General features: G+C 46.3%; 14 protein-coding genes across 14 annotated transcripts; 9 read left to right on the top strand and 5 right to left on the bottom strand.

The window, feature by feature from the left end:
- Positions 1 to 32: 32 nt before the first annotated feature.
- Positions 33 to 1,487, bottom strand: HPODL_03714 (bleomycin hydrolase; the record flags this gene model as incomplete). The annotated part of the gene is made up of 1 exon (XM_014080044.1): positions 33 to 1,487. The coding sequence occupies one exon, from the start codon at positions 1,485 to 1,487 to the stop codon at positions 33 to 35; it is 1,455 nt and encodes a 484-aa protein (XP_013935519.1).
- Positions 1,488 to 1,554: 67 nt separating this feature from the next.
- Positions 1,555 to 2,880, top strand: HPODL_03713 (uncharacterized protein; the record flags this gene model as incomplete). The annotated part of the gene is made up of 1 exon (XM_014080043.1): positions 1,555 to 2,880. The coding sequence occupies one exon, from the start codon at positions 1,555 to 1,557 to the stop codon at positions 2,878 to 2,880; it is 1,326 nt and encodes a 441-aa protein (XP_013935518.1).
- Positions 2,881 to 2,929: 49 nt separating this feature from the next.
- Positions 2,930 to 3,967, bottom strand: HPODL_03712 (Nucleolar protein 12; the record flags this gene model as incomplete). The annotated part of the gene is made up of 1 exon (XM_014080042.1): positions 2,930 to 3,967. One exon carries the CDS (start codon positions 3,965 to 3,967, stop codon positions 2,930 to 2,932), a length of 1,038 nt encoding a protein of 345 aa, XP_013935517.1.
- Positions 3,968 to 4,056: 89 nt separating this feature from the next.
- Positions 4,057 to 4,971, top strand: HPODL_03711 (Transcriptional regulatory protein DEP1; the record flags this gene model as incomplete). The annotated part of the gene is made up of 1 exon (XM_014080041.1): positions 4,057 to 4,971. One exon carries the CDS (start codon positions 4,057 to 4,059, stop codon positions 4,969 to 4,971), a length of 915 nt encoding a protein of 304 aa, XP_013935516.1.
- A 34-nt stretch (positions 4,972 to 5,005) lies between these two features.
- Positions 5,006 to 5,428, bottom strand: HPODL_03710 (40S ribosomal protein S15; the record flags this gene model as incomplete). Its single annotated transcript, XM_014080040.1, has 1 exon — positions 5,006 to 5,428. One exon carries the CDS (start codon positions 5,426 to 5,428, stop codon positions 5,006 to 5,008), a length of 423 nt encoding a protein of 140 aa, XP_013935515.1.
- Positions 5,429 to 5,549: 121 nt separating this feature from the next.
- Positions 5,550 to 6,103, top strand: HPODL_05221 (uncharacterized protein; the record flags this gene model as incomplete). The annotated part of the gene is made up of 2 exons (XM_014080039.1): positions 5,550 to 5,649; positions 5,775 to 6,103. 2 exons carry the CDS (start codon positions 5,550 to 5,552, stop codon positions 6,101 to 6,103), a joined length of 429 nt encoding a protein of 142 aa, XP_013935514.1.
- A 361-nt stretch (positions 6,104 to 6,464) lies between these two features.
- HPODL_05220 (uncharacterized protein) lies at positions 6,465 to 7,028 on the top strand (the record flags this gene model as incomplete). The annotated part of the gene is made up of 1 exon (XM_014080038.1): positions 6,465 to 7,028. The coding sequence occupies one exon, from the start codon at positions 6,465 to 6,467 to the stop codon at positions 7,026 to 7,028; it is 564 nt and encodes a 187-aa protein (XP_013935513.1).
- A 192-nt stretch (positions 7,029 to 7,220) lies between these two features.
- Positions 7,221 to 8,279, top strand: HPODL_03708 (Adenine deaminase; the record flags this gene model as incomplete). The annotated part of the gene is made up of 1 exon (XM_014080037.1): positions 7,221 to 8,279. One exon carries the CDS (start codon positions 7,221 to 7,223, stop codon positions 8,277 to 8,279), a length of 1,059 nt encoding a protein of 352 aa, XP_013935512.1.
- A 150-nt stretch (positions 8,280 to 8,429) lies between these two features.
- On the top strand, positions 8,430 to 9,752 carry HPODL_03707 (Protein PEA2; the record flags this gene model as incomplete). The annotated part of the gene is made up of 1 exon (XM_014080036.1): positions 8,430 to 9,752. The coding sequence occupies one exon, from the start codon at positions 8,430 to 8,432 to the stop codon at positions 9,750 to 9,752; it is 1,323 nt and encodes a 440-aa protein (XP_013935511.1).
- On the bottom strand, positions 9,749 to 11,179 carry HPODL_05219 (uncharacterized protein; the record flags this gene model as incomplete). The annotated part of the gene is made up of 1 exon (XM_014080035.1): positions 9,749 to 11,179. The coding sequence occupies one exon, from the start codon at positions 11,177 to 11,179 to the stop codon at positions 9,749 to 9,751; it is 1,431 nt and encodes a 476-aa protein (XP_013935510.1).
- Positions 11,180 to 11,266: 87 nt separating this feature from the next.
- Positions 11,267 to 12,553, bottom strand: HPODL_03706 (Suppressor of stem-loop protein 1; the record flags this gene model as incomplete). Its single annotated transcript, XM_014080034.1, has 1 exon — positions 11,267 to 12,553. The coding sequence occupies one exon, from the start codon at positions 12,551 to 12,553 to the stop codon at positions 11,267 to 11,269; it is 1,287 nt and encodes a 428-aa protein (XP_013935509.1).
- Positions 12,554 to 12,645: 92 nt separating this feature from the next.
- On the top strand, positions 12,646 to 14,481 carry HPODL_03705 (Nucleolar protein 9; the record flags this gene model as incomplete). The annotated part of the gene is made up of 1 exon (XM_014080033.1): positions 12,646 to 14,481. One exon carries the CDS (start codon positions 12,646 to 12,648, stop codon positions 14,479 to 14,481), a length of 1,836 nt encoding a protein of 611 aa, XP_013935508.1.
- Positions 14,482 to 15,236: 755 nt separating this feature from the next.
- On the top strand, positions 15,237 to 17,264 carry HPODL_03704 (Transcription factor CPH1; the record flags this gene model as incomplete). Its single annotated transcript, XM_014080032.1, has 1 exon — positions 15,237 to 17,264. The coding sequence occupies one exon, from the start codon at positions 15,237 to 15,239 to the stop codon at positions 17,262 to 17,264; it is 2,028 nt and encodes a 675-aa protein (XP_013935507.1).
- A 567-nt stretch (positions 17,265 to 17,831) lies between these two features.
- Positions 17,832 to 20,084, top strand: HPODL_03703 (uncharacterized protein; the record flags this gene model as incomplete). Its single annotated transcript, XM_014080031.1, has 1 exon — positions 17,832 to 20,084. The coding sequence occupies one exon, from the start codon at positions 17,832 to 17,834 to the stop codon at positions 20,082 to 20,084; it is 2,253 nt and encodes a 750-aa protein (XP_013935506.1).

The following is a 20,084-nucleotide window of genomic DNA, read 5'->3' as shown; positions in this document are numbered from 1 at the left end:
GTTACATATAAAAAAAAATATTTCTAAAAAATTTAAGCCAGAGCCCCCATAGGATCATAGTATGGTAAAACTTTGTAATCCTTGCTCTTCCAGATATCTGTCAACTTGGTAGTAGCAAACCTCTCGCTGGTAACGATCTGGAAAACGTACTCGTCAAACCATTTGTCGCTCATAACGTAGTAACCCTTGTGTGCTCCGTACTCACCCCAGGAGTTCTCCACCTTCCAGCGAACAGGCTTTCCGTCGACAAGATGGACACCAACTAGTACCATGGCATGCGTCATTTGCGATGAACCTGTCATCAGACGCTGCTTCTTGTTTAGGTGCATGTCGGTGCCAAAGCCCAGTTGGTAGTCCCAAGAGTCTACGTCCAGAAGGCCCAAATCGGTCTTGCCAAACTTCCCAACATCGCACCCGAAAAACACAGGATGGTTTGCCTGCAACATAGCAATAGCAGCCTGCTTGAGGTTGTCGATAGACGTGTTGACGTACTCGATAGGCTTTCCACCTTCAATGTTGCCCAACTTGTCCACCGTATACAGTCCCTCGGTGTTTCTAGGGTCATGGATCAGCGAGAAGTATTTGGCAGCATCGAAGCCTAGAAGATCACTGTACACTCCCAATGGGGTGGTCTTGACGGAATGGAAGTTGCCGAATTTGTCCTTGTACTCCCAGGTGATCTCATCATCAGGCTTCGGAGGCAGTCCTAGAGTTAAGGCCAAAATGTTGAAGATCTCGTTCAGCATCGAAGTCTTGACGCCTTCGACGTCCTCGCTTTTCTCGCTGGTGCTCAGCTTACGCAAAACGAGCGCAAATTCCCGTAACTTGTTGTTAACCAGGTAGTTTAGACCACTGGAGTTAATAGACGAAGCCGAGTCTGGATAGACAGATTTTGGAACAAGACCATACGTCTTCACCAGGTTGACCACCATGTCCCACTGGCCACCGTCGTTCTCTGGAGTCTGCATGAGGTACTGGACCAATCTGGAGTCAATTTCCTCATCGGCCGACTCAATAATCCTGTTTAGGAACCAGTTCGACTTCTCCAGCTTGTCATAGAAAAACAAGTAATTCTGCGAAAACTCAAAACTTTCTAGTTGGTGCTTGGCCTTGATAAACTCCTTGAACACGTTAGTTGATGCAAAAAGCCAGCATCTGCCAGATGACTTCTGGTTGGTGATGGGTGCGCCTTCGAACTTGACATTCACATTGAACAAATCGACATTGTCCAAGTTGATGGCTGCCGTCTGTGCAACTATCTCTGTGATGTCGTGGCTGGTAAAGCAGTTCAGAGCTAATCTATTCTTTGGGTCTGCCAGCAAATTTGCCTCCCACTTGGAGAGGTTACTCAGGCTCAATGGGGCATCTTTGGACTCATCCTGCTGCCCTAGTCTTGCCTGTAGCTTCAACAGAAGTTCGTCGTCGTCATTGGTGCTTCTCACTGGTGTATATTTCGGTTCAACAATTTTGGATGCCTGGGAACCCATATTGATATGATGATAAGGTTTTTTTAGGTAATCTGAATTTTAAAAACTACCCCACCATTTCTAATTCATGCTGCGGACCCAATCAATAGTATTTGTTAGGTTTTCATCCATTGGTGTTTCTAGAAATGTTGCCAGAGACGAGTTTGCTCCTGTGTATTCTCCTCTGCCAAAGTACATTTCCCGCTATGTCGATTTTGCCCGACTCAAGTTTGATTCGAAGAGTCCCTTGACAGATGCATTTTGGGACCACAAATTGCAGATCCTTACAAAACCTGACAGTTCCTTGATTCCTCAGCAAGCCCGCCGAATCAAGCCTCCTACAAAATTTACAGATGCGACAGCATTGGAAAATTACGCTACATATCTGACCTGTGCCAGGCCGTCTCCCAAAGAGTCCCCCACGGTATTGAATATTCTGTATCATGAGGTCCTGAAGGACGAGAATTTGCCACTATTAACTGATCAGACAGTTGATAAGCTGCTCTCGTTCCTTCACAGCTACAATCATTGTGCAACAATGCTCAACCTCATTTTCAACATGGCTCCCTCGGTAGGAATTGAACCTCGCATGAAATGGGTGAATCTCGTGCTTAACTCAGCTACCCATTTGGACAAGCAGTCAAAGGAGCGAATTGTTGACGCATGCGTGGACAAGATCATTGAATACGATCTGGACCCGACGCTGGCTTCGTGGACAAGTCTATTGATGCTGCTCCCCAAAGAGTCAGCTAAAGAGTATCTGCACAGCATGCTGCAAGTCAAGATTCCTCTTCAGAGAAGCATCTGGCAGGTATTGAAGATTAAAGAGAATGAGCTGCGTACATCCCAGCAGGCGATTGAGTTTCTGAGGCAGTACCCGGACTCGTTCTGCCAGCTTTCGGGTAGTATTCATCCAGTCAATTATATCCGGATCTACTCTTTCTATTACAACCTCGACTGTCTGATCAAAAGTGTTGACGTCTTTCAAATGAGACGGCCGCTCAAGTTCTCCCATCTCCAACAGCTTATTGTTCAGCCGGCGCATAAAGGTGAGATGTATAAGTCGATCTCTATGCTCGAGTATTTCCACTCCAAATGTCCTATTTCTTTATCGAAAAGAAAACTCGTGTACAACAAGCTTTTGAAGCTACACCTACAATCGCTGGGTTCTCACGAAAATTACTACACTGTCCTCAAATTCCTATATCACAATAGTCAGCAGCACGAAGCTTTCCGTAACATGATCCGAACTGCCTTAAAACATCGAAACGCTGAGCATCTTTACCCAGAAATGATTCGGCCATGTCCAGAGCTGTCAAATGACATTATCTCCAACCTCACTTGGACGCAACCGATCACGAAATTGGAGGACAACACTGTCAGCTACCAAAAATACGCACGATTATTTATATAAGGCAATTTTTAAATTTAATAGAATTTTAGTCGGTCTATTTTACATCAAGTCATTTAGCGCCTAGCTTTTGCCTGAACTCCTTACTCCTTCTTGCCGCTCTTCCCTCAGGGTTTCTTGGCTTCTTTTTACCGCCAGCATGACCACCATTCTTGATACCCTTGACACGAGTACCCTTTTTGGCTCTTTCACCTTCCAAGACCACTTTTCCAGCTTTCACAGCCGATCCCAGCTTTCTATCCTTTACTGGAGCCACCGTCTGGTTCCTGCAGCGCGTGATGCGTAGCTCTCTAGGTTTCTTCGATGTCGTGAGCTCTTTCTTGTTTTGTAACAATGCTTTAGAGACGTAGTTTGTATCTGTGAATTGGACAATTGCAAATCCTTTACCGTAATTAGTCTTGGAATCTCTAACCAACCGCACATTTGCGATGACGTTCGACTTGTCTGGTGAACAAGTCTCGTTGAAAAATCTCCACAAAGATTCCTCTGTCTCCTCAAAATCAAGGTTTCCAACGAAAACAGAAAGCTTGTTATCATGCTTCAAGGGCTGAGCAACATGGTCAACTCTTAGGTGGTGATCCATGAATACGGTTCCATTCAGCTCCACAGCCTTGAGCGAATCTTCCTCTTTTTCAAATACCATATAGCAGTTGGTGGTATCGTCGTCTTTCACGTTATGCAAAATGTAGGCAGCCTTTCTTGGAAGGTTGGACTGGACTGCAAAGGATCTAAATCTCATCGACTCGATCTTGCCAAAAGGCTTGAACAGAGCCTTCAGCTCCTTGGTAGATTTTTTGGAGGCCATGATGGCTGTCGGAAGATTTCCAATGAAAATCGTGCGCTTATTCTTCTCCTTCTCAGCGACAGGATCATATTTAGGAGCCGAAGTAGTGGCTGAAGACTCCTCCTTGCGAGACTTAGCAAAATCTGCGGCCCTTTTCGTTCTTTTATTCGGCTGTTGTCCTGCCTCCAACGCCCGTTCTTCCTCCTCAGTCTTTGGAAGCTCAACCAAAGTCCGTTTGCGAGCAACCAGCTCCTTGTTGTCGATCCTGGAAGGCTGTGCAAACAGCGTGGCCAGCGAATCAGACATATGTATAGTTCAAGAGAAAATAAATTTTTTGATAGCCTTTTAGTGTTGCACTACCTTATATTTTCTTAATCTTTAAAGGTGTGTTTTCTATGGGGGAAGCTATAGCGGCCGAGGACACGGCATCAACGGGAGCGAACGATAGAAAGAACCCGTCCAGTGAGGTGAGTGAGATCAATTCGTCAGAGGCAGAGACAGACAGGATGGAAAGCGTCGAAGAGAGCAGGCTCGCGAGACTTGCTGAAACAAACAAGCAGGAAGAAGACGAGAAACTCAGTGGCGAGGAGGAAGATGAGGGAGAACAGGCCGAGGAGGAGTCAGGAATGGAGGAAGACCAAGACACAGGTGAGGACAAGGAGGAGCGCAACAGCGAAAAAGAAGGGGAGGAGGAGAAAGCCAGGGAACACCTCCGGTTGAGTGCCTTGGAGGAGATAAAGAATATTGAGATTGAATTTGCGCTGCTAAAAGACAAACTTTATGAGACACAGATGAATAAGCTGTTATTTGAGCTGGAGCTCTGCAATTCCAACAAACATCCGGACTTTCTCAATTACTCCAACATGATTGAAAATAACTTCCAGGCCAAAGTTGCGCGATATGTGAACCTGCAAAAATACAAGCTTAAATGCCTGGACAACCAGACGCGAGCTACACGAGTGGCGATACACCAACAGTTTATCAAGTGCTGCCAGGACCTGAAAAACGAAGAGATTACAAACATAACGTCGAACTGGTACGAGATCAACAAGGAACGACGGGCCTTGGACAACGTCACTTTGAACCTACCCGACTACTACCAATACAACGGAGATATTACTGCTGCAAATGTGAACTCGCAGAGCGCAATCAACAGGCTGGTGGTTCAAAGAAACGCATTGTACCACGAGCTTAGCAGCTTGAAGGGCATAGAAAAATACACTGGAGGATTCCCAAGCTCGCTGAACGACCTGAAAAGCTGTACGGGTGAGGAGGTCCAACAGGATCTCAAAGAGATGAACCTGGTATGATAAAATAGGTACTTATTGTATTTCATTAGGTGTTCTAATAAAGTTTCAACTTAGAACCAGAGGATGCTTTTCCGTGCTGGACAGGGTTGTAGGTGATGGAGAACTCTCCAAGGTAGTGGCCAACCATCTCTGGCTTGACTTCGATGGTGTTGAACACCTTACCGTTGTAGATTCCAATAAGAGAGCCGATCATTTCTGGCATGACGATCATGTTTCTGAGGTGGGTCTTGACGATAGCTGGCTTCTCGTTTGGACCAGCAGCAAGCTTAGCAGCTCTCAACTTCTTGATCAAACCCATTGGCTTGGAACCAAGACCTCTGGAAAATCTTCTTCTAACTCTGGCATGGCACAATTTGGCGAAGTCCTCGGTGGACAGCTCAAGGAGGTCAGCAAGGTCAACTCCCTTGAAAGAGAAAGTCTTGAAAGTTCTCTTCTTTCTTTGTTCGACTTGAGACATGGTGTTGTGTTGAATGATTAGATTTGTAAAAGTATATGAAAAATCTTTGCACTCTGCGGCCAGGGCTCACTATTGCACACCTCAGACCAAACTAATACCGGTGTGGAAAAAAAGTTTGTGACTGCGTACGTCGTGTGCGGGTCCTGAAAATTTTCCAGTGCGGTGCAAGGTGTCAACTAGAAATATTGAAGAAATTCGACATCTTCAACATAGCACAAAAAGTGAGTACCTTCAATGGACGAATAGGTGAAGGAGACTTTGTTGGGCCCCACAACGGGGATATTTTAATCCCATAGCCTCCCACATTCTACCTAGTTAGCTCAAACCCGTCAATACTAACATTAAGTGAAATACATCGCTGCTTACCTTTTGCTTGTTCAAGCTGGAAACACCGCCCCATCTGCCGCCGACGTCACCAAGGTGCTCGAGTCTGTTGGTGTCGAAGTGGAATCTGAAAAACTGGACAAGCTGATTGCCGAAGTTGAAGGCAAATCCGTGGAAGAGCTCATCTCTGAAGGTACCGAAAAGATGTCCAGTGTCCCAACTGGTGCTCCAGCTGCTGCTGCTGGTGCTTCTGGTGCTGCTGCCGGTGCTTCTGAGGCTGCTGCTGAGGAGGCTGCTGCTGAAGAAGAGGAAGAGGAGGATGACGACATGGGCTTCGGTCTCTTCGACTAGACTAATTCACATCTGCTTATGTAATCAAGAAAATATCACACATCTTTAAATTATAGCATCGCGACACTGTAAAAAAAAAAAGGGGCAATATCCTTAGCGCCTTACAATACCCTTTATGTCCTCATTGACCGATGCCATCAACGCGCGGGTCCTTATGGAATTGACCCGTCCAATCACGATTGCACGTGGAATCTTGCAATCTGGAGCAGCGCAGTATCCTGTTAGGGGCGTGATTTATTTTTTTGAGAACCCTTCCTTGTGGCCCATTTACCTAAGATTGATACCCCCTATCTTGATTGTTCATGTATCTGTTTTTTTATCTGTTTTTAGCACACTGTTTTTGCTCAACATCTCTGTGGCTATGTGCTGTTGCGGACCGTTTGGATTGCTCGTGGGAGCAGGCGTCACTGCGCAGGAGGCCAATTTTATCACTAGCTACATCTTGGACAACTATTTGATTCCTCGGCCTATGGACTCCCTTTTTGATAATATATTATGTCGTGAGGGGCTAGAAAAGGTCGTCATACCGGGCAAACTAAAGAGAGTTGTTGGTCCCACTTTTGGCGACAAGCTTTGGGAAAATTCATTATGGGCTCCAGTGACTCTGCCAGAGAGTCTTTATTCCAACTTGAGACCAGTGATTCTGAGTTTTGTCCCTATTATTGGCCCGATGGCTTTGAGCTTCAACAGTGCGGTTGCAAAAGGTAATGGCTTCGAGAAGCGCTATTACAGATTGACTAGACTCAGAGATCGTCAGATTAGGTACCTGATCAAAGAAAGGGAGGGAGATTACTGGAGTTTTGGCTTTGTGGCTAACCTATTAGAGAGTGTTCCGTTACTTGGCTCATTTTTCTATTTTACTAATCAAATTGGGGGGGCTCTCTTGGCTGTAAAATATTACAATGAAGGCAGAACCGAGTTTTGATTCAGTACCCGGCATACACGAGTTTGACAGCAAAGAAATTTTTTGATCTGAAGCTATCAAATCCAAGATCTGGCTTTTCTATTTTAGACAGCCGTATTTGGCATACTTGGCACGGCGGACCAAAAAAAAGAAAGGCAAAAACGGTTCTATTGTTCACTAAAAAATTTATCTGAGCACCAAGACTTTGCTATTATGATCCACACAGTGACCCCAGAGATGCACCAGTTCCTCCATGAGCTTCCAAAGTGTGAGCATCATGTCCACTTGGAAGGCACCTTGGGGCCTGAACTCCTTTTCCCCTTGGCTGCTAGAAACAACATACAACTCCCGGATCATTTTCCTAAGACTGTGGATGATTTGCAGTACAAATATGACAACTTCAAAGATCTGCAGGACTTTTTGGACTTGTACTATGTGGGAATGAGTGTTTTGATTACTGAGGATGATTTCTTCGAACTTGCATGGGCCTACTTCAGAAAAGCACATGCAGATGGCCTACATCATGCCGAGACTTTTTTCGATCCCCAGGGCCACCTCGAGAGAGGTATCGATATGGAGACTGTTGTGAAGGGATTCAGAAAGGCATGCGACAAAGCTGAGGCAGAATTGGGGATCACGACTAAACTGATCATGTGTCTTCTGAGACATTTGCCAGCTCAAGACGGACTGGACACCATTGCCTTGGCCAAGCCCTACTACGAGCAGGGACTTATACATGGACTTGGTCTGGACTCCTCCGAAAAGCCTTTTCCTCCAGAACTTTTCAAAGAATGCTATGAGCATATGGCCAAACACCACCCCGAAGTACTTTTGACGGCCCATGCTGGTGAGGAAGGAGGTCCTGATTATATTCACAACTCTTTGGATTTATTGAAAGTCACACGTATTGATCACGGTGTCAACTCCATTAAGGACCCACAGCTGATTAAGAGGCTTGCGGACAACCAAACAATGCTGTCATTGTGTCCGATGTCGAATCTGAAGCTCCGTGTTGTGCAAGACATCGCCGAGTTACCTATCAAGGAATGGATTGAAGCTGGTGTTCCATTCTCTATCAACTCTGACGATCCCGCCTACTTCGGAGGCTATATCCTCGATAATTACCTTGCAGTTCAATCGAAGTTTGGTCTAGACGTCCCAACATGGAAGCTGATTGCCCAGAATGGAGTCAAAGGTTCTCACATTTCCCAGTCTCGTAAGGACGAGCTGTTGCAGCGTATCGAAGAAGTGTGTTCCAAGTACATATTTTGAGTTTGTCTACAACTATGTAATATCTGGTGCCACGTGCGGGCTTACGACAAATGCTAAATAGATTGCGTTATTTCAGAAATCTAATCTTCACGAAACTGAAATTTCCAATAATTAAATCATATGCGAAGGTAAAAAAATAAATAAACAATAATGAGTTCGCTTGCTTTGAAGCTGTTAGAAACGCGTCAAACATGTCAACAAAACCCTGTATTTGATCTACAGGACCCGTGGAGGTTGGCTATTCAGCTTCGAGACCACAAAGAGCAAAACCGCAGACAACCAAATAACGTTCTGAATCAGCATCTTAAACAGATAATCGATGATCCGAGTGCGCGACCATTCAAGCTTCAGCGCGAAAATATTGATCCCGTGGAGCTAAACATTCTGATTGAGCATACACTGGCAAAATTACACGAGCATTCGGAGGGAAAGGAGGTCCTAACGCTGGAAGAAGCGAAACACGTTAAAAACCAGATCGAGGAGTTAAAAGCATCAAAAACACAACTACTTGAAAAATTGGCGGAGGGCCCGCAGTCCCAGTTGTTTGAACGTTTCGTCGCGGTTGACAAGGACTTAGAGTTTTTGCAAGCAAAGCTGACTAGCCATGAGATCTTAGTTTCGCAGCTGGGATACGTGCAGGACATGTTCCTTGACCAGAATGCTGCTTTCATGGCCAGTGATGTGGAACGATCGCTGGAAGGGCTTGTATCTAAGGTGGTGTCAATGTCTGTGCAGAACAATGTCGAACTTCCTGAGCCCAACATCGAAAAGATGCGCAGCTTGACTGGCCGAATCGAGTGGTGTTCAAATTGCATTGCTGCTCTTGTGAACGGCTCGAAAACCACGCCAATCTCCGAGACACACCAATTCACGAAGGATGTTGGCAACAAGCAGGAGTCATCCGACGTGGAGGAATTAAGAACGGCACTCAGTGACCTTCAATTTGCACACAACTACCTTACACGCAAGTTTGAGGACGAGCGCGAGCTCCACAACACTGTTCTTAGCGAGCTGCGGCAGAAGCTCAGCCAGTCACAGGAGCTGCTCAACAAATCAAACAGCGAGCTTTCTAAACAAACGTCTCAATTATTGAAATTGGAGCTACAAAACAGTGAGTTACAAATGCAATTGGCCAACAAACAACGGGAAACCATTGACCAGGCCAAGCAGTTGAACATTCTGAAGGTCGACCGTCTAGGCGACACGACGGCAGAGAGACCGCTCTCGTTTAGTCAGGGAGCAAATCAATCGTCTTCCCCGTCAACGCCTCTCACGTCATACCACGAGGACCAGTCTTTTGCGGCCACTTCTTCCCCTACCAAGAACAACGTCAGCGCATCAATTTTGAGACTCGAGTTCAAGAAGTTGGTCGCAGGCATGAACGAGAGGTTCGAGCAGGAGCTCGAGGCCGAACGTGTGGAGAAAAGACGATTGCAGGACTTATTGAAAATGTATGAGTCTAAAAAACTCTAGAGGTCAATAAGACTAGCTCCGTTGGCGTTGGAGCCAGATTTCTGTGCCTGCTGGTTCCCAAAACCGTATCCCGTGTATGAAGGCGTGATTCCCGTGGATGGGATTCCTGTATATTGTGTATCGAAAAACGGATTGGCCGAATTGGAGCCAATCTCCTGCTTAATTCCTGTTCCGTACGAATTGATGAAGGTTCCGGTTTTCGTGTGCTGTGCAGGGATTCTTGTATCGCCAATGTTTCCAAACGTGTCCACGCCCGTGCCGGTGGCCAGCAAAGCGTTCAATTTCGAGTACTGTTCGTTCATCTTCTGAATGCCGGTCGGTGTCTGTCTAAGAGGCTCTTGCTGTTGGGCTTGCTCAACAGGCTTTGCAGACTGTGGAGCCGCCTGCTGCTGCTGCTGCTGCTGCTGCTGCTGCTGGAGATGAGCGAATGGGTTGTTCGAGCCCGTCTTGAGTGGAATTTGTTGTTGTTGTTGCTGCTGCTGCTGTTGTTGCAAAAGAAGCTGTTGTTGCGCCAGTTGTTGCTGGTACGCGGCCATCTGCTGTGCCTGCTGCTGCGCCAATTGCTGCTCGTATAGCTGCTGTTGGTACATCTGCTGCTGCATAGCCATATCCTGGTACGCGTTCTGGAGATACCCCGTGTTCATCTGCTGGTTGGCGTACACTGGGTTGCCGTACATATCGTAGCCAATTATCTGACCCATCTCTTGTCCCTGTGGATAGTAGCCAAACACCTGAGGCGGCTGCGTGCTGTTGTCGTCTAGATCGAGCAAGTTGTTGTTACGTTTCCGCATCTCTTCCTCCTCGAGGCTGAGCTGGATGGCCTTCTCCAAACTCTCGTCGCTCTGGTTTCTGCGTCTGCGAGCCTCCTCCTCCGCCGTCAAGCGGCTCTCCTCCAGCGCCTTCTGCAAAGCCTCGTCGTACTCGTCCTCATCAGGTGACATCCGGTTTTTCCTCCTGGTCCGTCTATCGGTCATTCTCTGTCTGGCCAGCTCTCGCTCCTGGTTCAGTCTTTCGTCATCGCGCAACAACGCCGTCAATTCTTTCGCCTTCACACGGATAATGGCTCCTTGGTCTGCGCCCAGCATGTCGTTCACCTGGAATTCTCTCAAGGTCTTGATGATGTACATATTTTCCTTTGCCCACAGAACCACGTCCTCAGACCCATACCGCACTAGGTAGTCCAAGAGAGTTAGCGACTTAGCGATATGCCGCCAGTTCTTTCCCTTGTCGTTCAGCCGACGGTCGATGATATCCATCACCTCCAAAAACTCTCCGTTTTCGTAAGTATGGTTGGCCACATCTGCCATCTGGGCTGTCGTGGGACCTGTCGGATCGTTACTGGTAGCATTTCTAACCATCACCTGCACATTGGAGTAGCCGTTGGCCACATTTTTGAGGGTTCTTATTACCGACTTCGTGGTAGACATCTGTTTTCGTACTGCAATTGGCGAATATAAAAGTTATAGGTGTACGTTTTACTGATAAAATGGTTACGAGCACATACATAGAATATTTTATAGCTTTCTGCTATCAGCCTCGCAGCCCGGGCAGTTGTGCAAGACCTCGTGGATGAACACGTCGCAGTCAATGCAAAAGTCCTTATTGCAGTCCTGGCAGTGGTACCGCGAGCTCGTGTGGTACTCTCGTCGCGCCGATGGGGCCACGCCAGGCGGGAACTGCGCTTGGCAGCCAAAGCAGTGGCTCGAGCTATACTCTTCGCTAACGGGCACTTCCTGGAAGAGTTTCAGCGGGAACAGGTGGTGGTACGATCGTGCAAGGTGTGTCGACAGAATTAGCATCAGATCGCAGCACGGACAAACTGTGGGCAGCACACATACCTTGCTTTTACAGTTCGGACAGATATAGCCCCCATACACCGCCTTCGAATGGCAGGAGCAGAATGTCGGCTGATTATCACTCACTCGCGAGGGGAATCCCATTTTCACAAGGGTGAACCCGTCTTTCTTTTGCGATTCAACTTTCGTCACCGCCAATGGCGTGACAGCGTCCATAAATAGCTCTTTAAAATGCTGCTCGTACAACACCACATGGTACGAATTTTTAAGGTCTCCGTAATTTGTCATGCGGCATAGCTCCTGGCAAACAGCCACCTGTGCTGTCAACCCGATCACACGCACGGTGATTTTCTCTCGCACCAGATCCTGAATCGTTTTATGTATATTTCCTGGATCTGAAGTGAATAGGGCACCAAATATCACCAGCACCTCTCGCGTGCAGTGCGAAGCAACATGCAACAGAAGGCCTCGGCACATTTCCAAAGCGTTTTGTAGAGAAGGATACCCTTGAGGTTCTAGTTTGCGAATATTCTTTAGTGCTTCAATGTGGTCGTGAGGATTGCCACTCACTTCAGAAACAAGCTGAGCAATACCGTTGCGCATAATGACTATGCTGAGCTGTGAAATAGGGTTTTGGTCGAAAAATTCGCCGACGAATTCTATGGCGTTGGAAATCATCACAGACACTCGATTAGGTCTAAAATCTTTTTCCATCATGACATTAGAGAAATCCAGAACCAGTACCATTGTACGGATGATTCCACGTTGGAAAGGCGTAATGTTTTTCATGTATCGCTTTTTTTGTGACTCCACGAGGCCAGACACAATTGATTCTATACTTCCGCTCTCGTCCTCCTGCACTATATCCCATGAACGTCTGTATTGGTCCTCCCAAGCGTAGCCACCGTTGGCACCCTTCAGTGCGTCTGGCGCCTTTTTGCCGTCATCATTGTTTTCATCTTCCGAATGTTCAGGCGAGGGAGCGAATTCAGGATCTAAATCCATCTGGAAGCAAATACAAGAAAGCTTTTTTGTGATATTTTTTACGATTACGTTATTCTGCAAAGTTTAAAAAAAATTTATAAAAAATAGATCTGATGGGTAAACCTAGAGGCAGACGAGACAAGAGAAAAGAGAAGCTCGAGGAGGACATTGAGGAGACTCAAGCGACCAATATCAAGGAAGCAACCCCATTTTTTGGGCTGCTGGATTCCACAGAACTGGAATACTTCAAACAGGCAGAGTCTACGCTTAATATAAATGCTTTTAGTAGCAGCGAGGAACGGGAGTACTTTGTTGCGGGTGTTTACGAGGAATCGAAGGGCAAAGAGTTGAAGCTTGTTACAAACCAAATTTGCTCCAAATTGGTGGAAAGACTCGTTCTGGTAGCCACGGAGCGTCAGATGAAACAACTGTTCAGTGCATTCAATGGTCATTTCGTTCAGTTGTGCTGCCAAAAGTACTCATCACATGTGATGGAGACGTATCTGGTCAGAATGGCTATGTATGTGGAGAAACAAATGACGTCTGAGCCGGAGGAGCCGGATGCTGACGAGGAATATGTTTCCATGGAAAACATGCTTCTTTTTCTCTTGGCCGAGATCAAACCGCAGCTGGATAATCTAATTGTCCACAGGTATGCGTCACATGTGCTGCGCGTGATATTGCTTATTTTGGGAGGCAAACAGCTGCCATCGACGGTGGAATCTAACTCTGTGCTCCGGTCCAAGAAGTCCAAGATTGCGCGCAAGATGATTGATATCAAGGACAATGAAGACTACAAACGTTCGTACATGACTCCTTCTTCGTTCAAAGACGAGCTGGCAGACATTTTGAGGCTTGTGAATGAACAACACGACACAAAGTCGCTAAGGGAGCTAGCGATAGACAAGATTGGGTCTCCGGTGATTCAGCTCCTGATACAGCTTGAAGGTATTGTTGACAAAGATCGTACGCTGTGGTGCAAAACTTTCAACGTGGTTTCGCACGAAAAGGACTCGAAAGAAGAAGCGTTTGTGGAGTACCTGCTGTCGGACGCTGTTGGCTCTCATTTTTTGGAGACAGTGATCTCCACACAGCGTCACAAGAACGTCGAACGTTTGTTCCAGTTTTATATGAAAGACCGTGTTTTGAAGCTTGCCAAGCGTGAAACCACCGGGGCATACGTGATTCGAGCATTATTGAAGAAGCTCAAGCCCGCAGACCAAAAGTTCCTATTGGACGAGCTGGTTCCGCATCTCAACGAGCTCATTGTCAATGGGTTTGACTTTGGTCAGAGCATCATGGATACTTCACAGGAACGCGGAGATCATCTGAAGCCAGAAATCGTGGAAAAGTTCATTCAGTTTTTCCGTCTTGGCGAGGATTCAGACATATTCGAAAGCGTTCTCAGACTTTCGACGTCCACGCTGGGGAACACAAGAGACGACTGGCCTACAGCAGATGAGCGTCGGCGAGCACTCTTTTTGGAGAAGCTTGTCTCATACGATTCAAAGTTCTTGCAAGAGTGTGTTGATGCATTGATTGCCATGGAGCCCGACAAGCTGAAGGCCATGTGCAAGCACGGCGTCTTTTCGCACGTTGTGGAGAAGTGTTTAAGCAAAGACGTCGACACAATCAGGCGCAAGAAAATACTCAACAAACTAACAGACATCATCGCAGAACTGGCATGCCATGCAACTGGATCACACATCGTTGATTGTTTATGGGGATTCACATTTGGACTTAATATGTATAAAGACAGGGTTGCGAAAATCCTCTTTGACAATCGCGAGATCTTGAAAAACAGTGGCTACGGCCGCCAAGTGTGGAAGAACTGGCACATGGAGCAGTACTCTAGACGGTATGCCGACTGGAAGAGAATAATAAAAGACGAACTGGTGCGCGATCAGGAGCCCGAAGAAGAGAAGAAACACAAGCCTAAGTCAAGGTAGGGCCCTTGGCGGTAGCAGGTTGGGGGATTAGGACGTAGTATTGAGGCGTGTTCTGAATGCGTCAAATACGACACCTGATAATTAATAGAAAAGAGTAATTGAGAGCTGCATGTGTGATATTGGGTTTCTTAATGTGATGAAGTCCATATGATCCACCGGCATTAGTATTTTATTATTACTGAAAATGGCCATTGCTGCGATACATTGCTGCTTGCGGGACCACAATGCAACCAAAGCAGATGTGACAGCACAGGATTCTGTGGAAAAAGCAGCCCCAATTTCGGACATCGGATTAGATACGATACACGTCCATGTGGCAGAACATGAGTTCAAAGAGCGCGATTGATCTGAAGAGATCAAATGAGGAGCTGAAACAAATCAGATGAAACGTTTCGGGTCCGGTCGTATATCCGGCTACAAAAACATTGGCCAGAACAAGATGTCTCAGGGTTGTCGCAATTGTTTGCATGATGCTGCCACAAAAGGTACCCGCGTAACTCCACACTGCAGACATTTAATCTGCGATTGTTTCTAATGCATTATCTTTTTTCGCACGATATATAATGGTAACCGTCGCGAAAGCTGGCACATTAATTAGGAAACTCTTCTTGAAACAAATATATAAGTACCTGAGACATCCTGATGGTGCTCTCTGAGTTACAAAAAAAGCCCAATTCTAATCTCAATCATTCTGTTACATCTCGGTGGGCCTGAAGCCGTTGTTAAACTATACTTCACACCATACTCAAATTGTCATGGCAGAGACAGGGAATGGATCAGTTTTGAATGAAAATCCCACAGCCCGCGACCAAAATCATCCGGAGACCCCAGTCAGTTCTGTGGAAACCTCATTAAGACTGATTGATGACCTGAAGTTCTTTTTGGCCACCGCTCCAGTAAACTGGCACGAAAACCAAGTCATCAGGAGATACTTTCTGAACAAGGAAGAAGGGTTCGTCTCCTGTGTGTACTGGAACAATCTGTATTTCATCACGGGAACAGACATTGTGCGCTGTATTGCGTACAAGATCCACCACTTTGGACGAACCATCATTGATAGAAAGAAATTTGAAGAAGGGATCTTCAGTGATCTCCGAGCCCTTAAATGCGGTACCGACGCTGTGTTGGAGAATCCACGGTCGCCTTTCCTCAAGTTTCTACACAAAAATCAATGTCTAAGGACACAAAAGAAGCAGAAAGTGTTCTTTTGGTTTAGCGTGCCCCATGACAAGTTGTTTGCCGAAGCACTGGAAAGAGATTTGAAAAAAGAATATGCTAATCAGCCGGCCACCACCCGGGCTATGAGCGAGCCTTCCTTATCGCTAAAATTTGACCATTCGATGCCACTGGCGGATCAGATCTTAAAACATCTGGAGAAAGACAGTGGCATGAGAAGAGGCGATATCTACGATGGTGACACAGAAGCAAATATTGAGCAGGTTGTGAGACCCCCAGCCAGCGACCAGAAGACCATGCCAAGTCATCCGTCGATCAAGGAGGAGATCAACAGCATCACCACTGACGACGACGACTTCCCATTGGACTTCTTGCCAGCTGAATCAGCAGGGTTCTCGGACCATCTCACGAGCTCATCGCAAGATGCCGGCTACATTAGCTACGGTCACCATCCGTCATTATATATGGACCCTACTATGTTCACAGGCTCTCCTGGGAGAGCTTTATTTATGGACGATTATTTGCTGGATCAGGCTACACCGGTTGTTCCTGTGATGTACAGCACACAACAGCATCGACTTCAATCTGGAGGCCCACCATCAGCCACGAATCCTTTGAATTTACGCATGACACCAAGAGTTGCCAATTCGCTGCGCACTGCGACACCTAAAAGTGCAACGTTTGCGCACGCAGGCCACACCACTGCTTACACGCACGCTTACGCTCAACAACAAACGCTACAGCTGGTTCCATCGCCAACTACCCTTGCCAACGGTAACAACCCTGCTGGTGAGTCTAGATCTCAGTCACGTTCCGGGAACAGTGACAAAGAAGATCCGAATTCCTCACCCCAGGTTTTGCTGAGCTATCCTTCTTACCCTACTAATGGGGGTCCCATGTTGGACATGGAGTTTGATCCTTTCCAACACCAGCAAGTGGTCCCTCTACCGTCTGGAGGCCATTTTCCTTATGGAATCTATGGTCCATCACCCTACTACTCGGACTTCCCATTGCTTCCATACAGCCAGCCGCTTTCAGCAGCCTTTTATCAGTCACCTGTTTATCAGTATTTCGGGTCTGCTAAAGGTTATGCTTCGATGGAGGCATCATCTTCACACCAGCCTCCTAGAAGTGCGAAAACGAAAGATAAAATGGCCTCAACCGCGGCGTATTCGGGATTACATCCCTCCAAAGCGAGCCGTCAACCAAAGAGTATTCTTGTGAGAGATAGGAACGCATTTACGAGGGGAGGACGTATCACGAAGAACGTCAAGGTCAGGGGCAAGCAGAAACTGATGAATCCGTCTTTGCAACATCTAGATCTTGACAGTCTGTATGACGAGAACGGGGAGGCCTATAGTGACGTGAGCGAGGAATTGGACACTAGAAACCTTGTCAAGCAGGAAGAAGAGGACGAGCAGGTTAGTGAGGAAAATTGGAAGTCTCGCATCGATCATGATGCAACATCGATGACTCCCAAGAGTCTAGTAGAAAACGGAATCAATGTGTCCACCTCCGAGACCGGCTCAAGAAGTTCGCCGGAAACGAGGGGATCGATTGGTTTCGGGCCTACCGGCAGCCAGAACTCGGACGAGAACGACGAATGACGAGTATTTTAAAGGACTTTTGCTACATATACATTGTACAATCTGTTTTTCTAAGTAGGCGGGGAACAACGATACTGACTGACATTCAACAATTCTTTTCTCGGATCATGATATTGTCCCAAATAGGCAAATTGTGGATGAAAGGGGGTGAGGCCGAAAAGAAAATGTTGTGTGCAGCATGGTGCACGGATGTAATTAAACGAACAAGGGCAGATTCTACAAAGTTCCAAATTAAACAATTCGGTAGCTTTGATTCCTTATGAAAACTGAGTTAAAAGTGTGACAAACTGGCAAAACAGACAGATAACAGCTATACTTGTACTGTGGAATTGTGATCGCAAAGTTCAATCTCAGCAAAAACGCTCATTACCTTTGAGTATAAAAGCGTTCAGATAGTAACATTTGTCTGACAACGACAAGGTTGATTACAACTTAGATAACAACAGGTTTTCATAAATCAGAGCCAAAGCTACTGATACTGCCGCCTTTTCCGCTACGCCGCTGTTTATGGGATATTTATTGCATTTCACTATTTGATCGGTCAGGATTATTGGGTTTACGGTTACAATGAGTTTCGATTACAAGGCATACGTCGACGGCGGATTGTTGAACGATCGGTATTTGAAGGTCAGAGATATCAGTGAAGGCTCTTTTGGAATTGTTTCGCTAGCAAAAGACGTCAAAGAACATGATAGGCTCGTGGCACTAAAATACAACACCACATGTATTAGCGATTTCACCTTCGCGGAAGAGGAGGATGAAAAGACAGTCAGCAAATCGGTAGTTTTGAAGGAAACACAGAAGGAAATTAATATGTTGAAACGGGTTTCGGGCCATCCCAACATCACCGAGTTGCTGGATTGTTTCGATAGCTACATTGTGCTCGAATACGCTTCACGCGGAGACTTGCATGATTCAATTCAAATGGGAGTTGCTCCAGCGTGCACTAGAGACGTGGTTGATGTTTCGTTGCAGCTCTTGAGTGCTGTGGAGTACTGTCATAGCATGGGAGTTTATCACCGAGACATAAAACCCGAGAACATTTTGATCTGCGAAGATTGGTCCATCAAGCTCACAGATTTTGGCTTGGCCACAGACGAGAAATACTGTACCGATTTTGATGTTGGTTCCGAAAGGTACATGGCCCCAGAGCTGTTGGACCATAAGGATATTGATACATACAGCGCGGACAAAGTGGACATATGGTCATTGGGAATTTGTTTGTTAAACATTGTCTTCGGCAAATCGCCTTTCAACTCAGCAAGCTCCAAGGACCGCTTGTTCCTGCATTTCGCGGCAAACAGGGAGACTTTGTTTGACATATTTCCAGCAATGAGTTACGATTTATTTTCAGTTTTGAGATCAAGTTTGACTATTGATCCTGAAAACCGCGATCTAGAAACTATGAAGGATTCTTTGCTTAAGGTCGAGCATCTCACGTGTGACTTTGAGTTTGAAGAGGAAGAATCTGGAGTTATTGAAGAGAAGCCTACAGAAGAAGAGACTACTGACAGGACTTCAGACAAGGAGAACCAGAAGGAGGCTGCTGCAAAGGCTAGCAACAAACAGTTGTCAGTTCCTAGACCTAAGCACAAGGCAGGTCATCCACGGAAGCCGCTTAAGATCCCAAGCATGCGGAATGTCCGGCACAAGTCTCATAATGGTCGGATAAACAAGAGGGTAAACATTCAACATGATGCTCACAATAATCATTATCTGGATGATTCATTTAGGCGTGCTGACTTCTTTACTCCAAAGACTGTTTTCAATCATTATATGGAAAAGGCACAGAAACCTAAACACACTCAACAACGAACGGCTTCGGACAACGGCAGATTTTATCGGCGCAACCCCAACCAGAAGAACAGAGCCTGGAAGAAAAGAAAGCACAGGAACTATCATGCCAAGGACAACCACAGGTCTAGGAAAGCACACTATAAGTCTAGAAGAAGCTCTGATACTTACTATAGGGGATGCAAGTCTTTGGGACGGACACCTGTCACTCCAAATAGCCAAGGCGATAATTTCTCGACATCTGCAAAGTCTACGGGTGGAGCCAGACCTCGAAGCTTTGTGAGCCATTCGGGTAAGTACATTCCACCAAATCTGCGGCAATCTCCGAAATCTGAAGTTGAGGAAAATGTGTTTGAGTCGGAAGATGAGAAAACCAGTGGTGATGATGATTTGTTTCTCTTTGAAGATGGCGAGCATAAATCAAGACCTTCAAAGAATGCTCGCAAATGGTCCAATGCGAAAAAAGAAGTTTCGAACTATCCTTCTGTGCTGAGTGGACAACTGGGCTTTTTGTCAAAGCAACTTGGTGAAGTCTCTTTGACTGACAATGCAGAGCGGCATAATTCCAGGAACACCTCTTTGACAACGACTTTCTCCAGCAACTTCTCGTCGTTCGGTTCGAACATAACAAGTACAACAACGTACGACAAGTACATCCCTCCGCATCAGCGCCGCAACTCCCACTCTTCTGTTTTGCAAGCTGGGGGTATTTCGAAGAAACCTGAGAACGGAAAGTACGTCCATACGCACTCTGCCGGAAATAAGCCTATACGTGTGATGACTCCGATTATATCCACGTCTGTTCCAACGAAGAAAACGAACTGGTTCCACAATCATCAGCATTACGACTACAAGCAGTCAGGAGTTTTCGATCCCGAGAAACAGAACGATGTCGGGTTTTTATTTGAGGATGAGGGCGTGTCTTACGATCTGGGCACTGTCGAATTTTCCAATAATCGTGGACTGAAGAGCGATCAGCATGTTGAGGTTTTTGAAGTTGGCGAGCCTTCGAAGGTTCAGATTTGA

Source organism: Ogataea parapolymorpha, chromosome IV (assembly GCF_000187245.1).
Source record: "Ogataea parapolymorpha DL-1 chromosome IV, whole genome shotgun sequence".
NCBI classification, from domain to species: Eukaryota; Fungi; Ascomycota; class Pichiomycetes; order Pichiales; family Pichiaceae; genus Ogataea; species Ogataea parapolymorpha.
The sequence above is the reverse complement of the archived record's forward strand: the minus strand, read 5'-3'. Positions and strand labels throughout refer to the sequence as shown.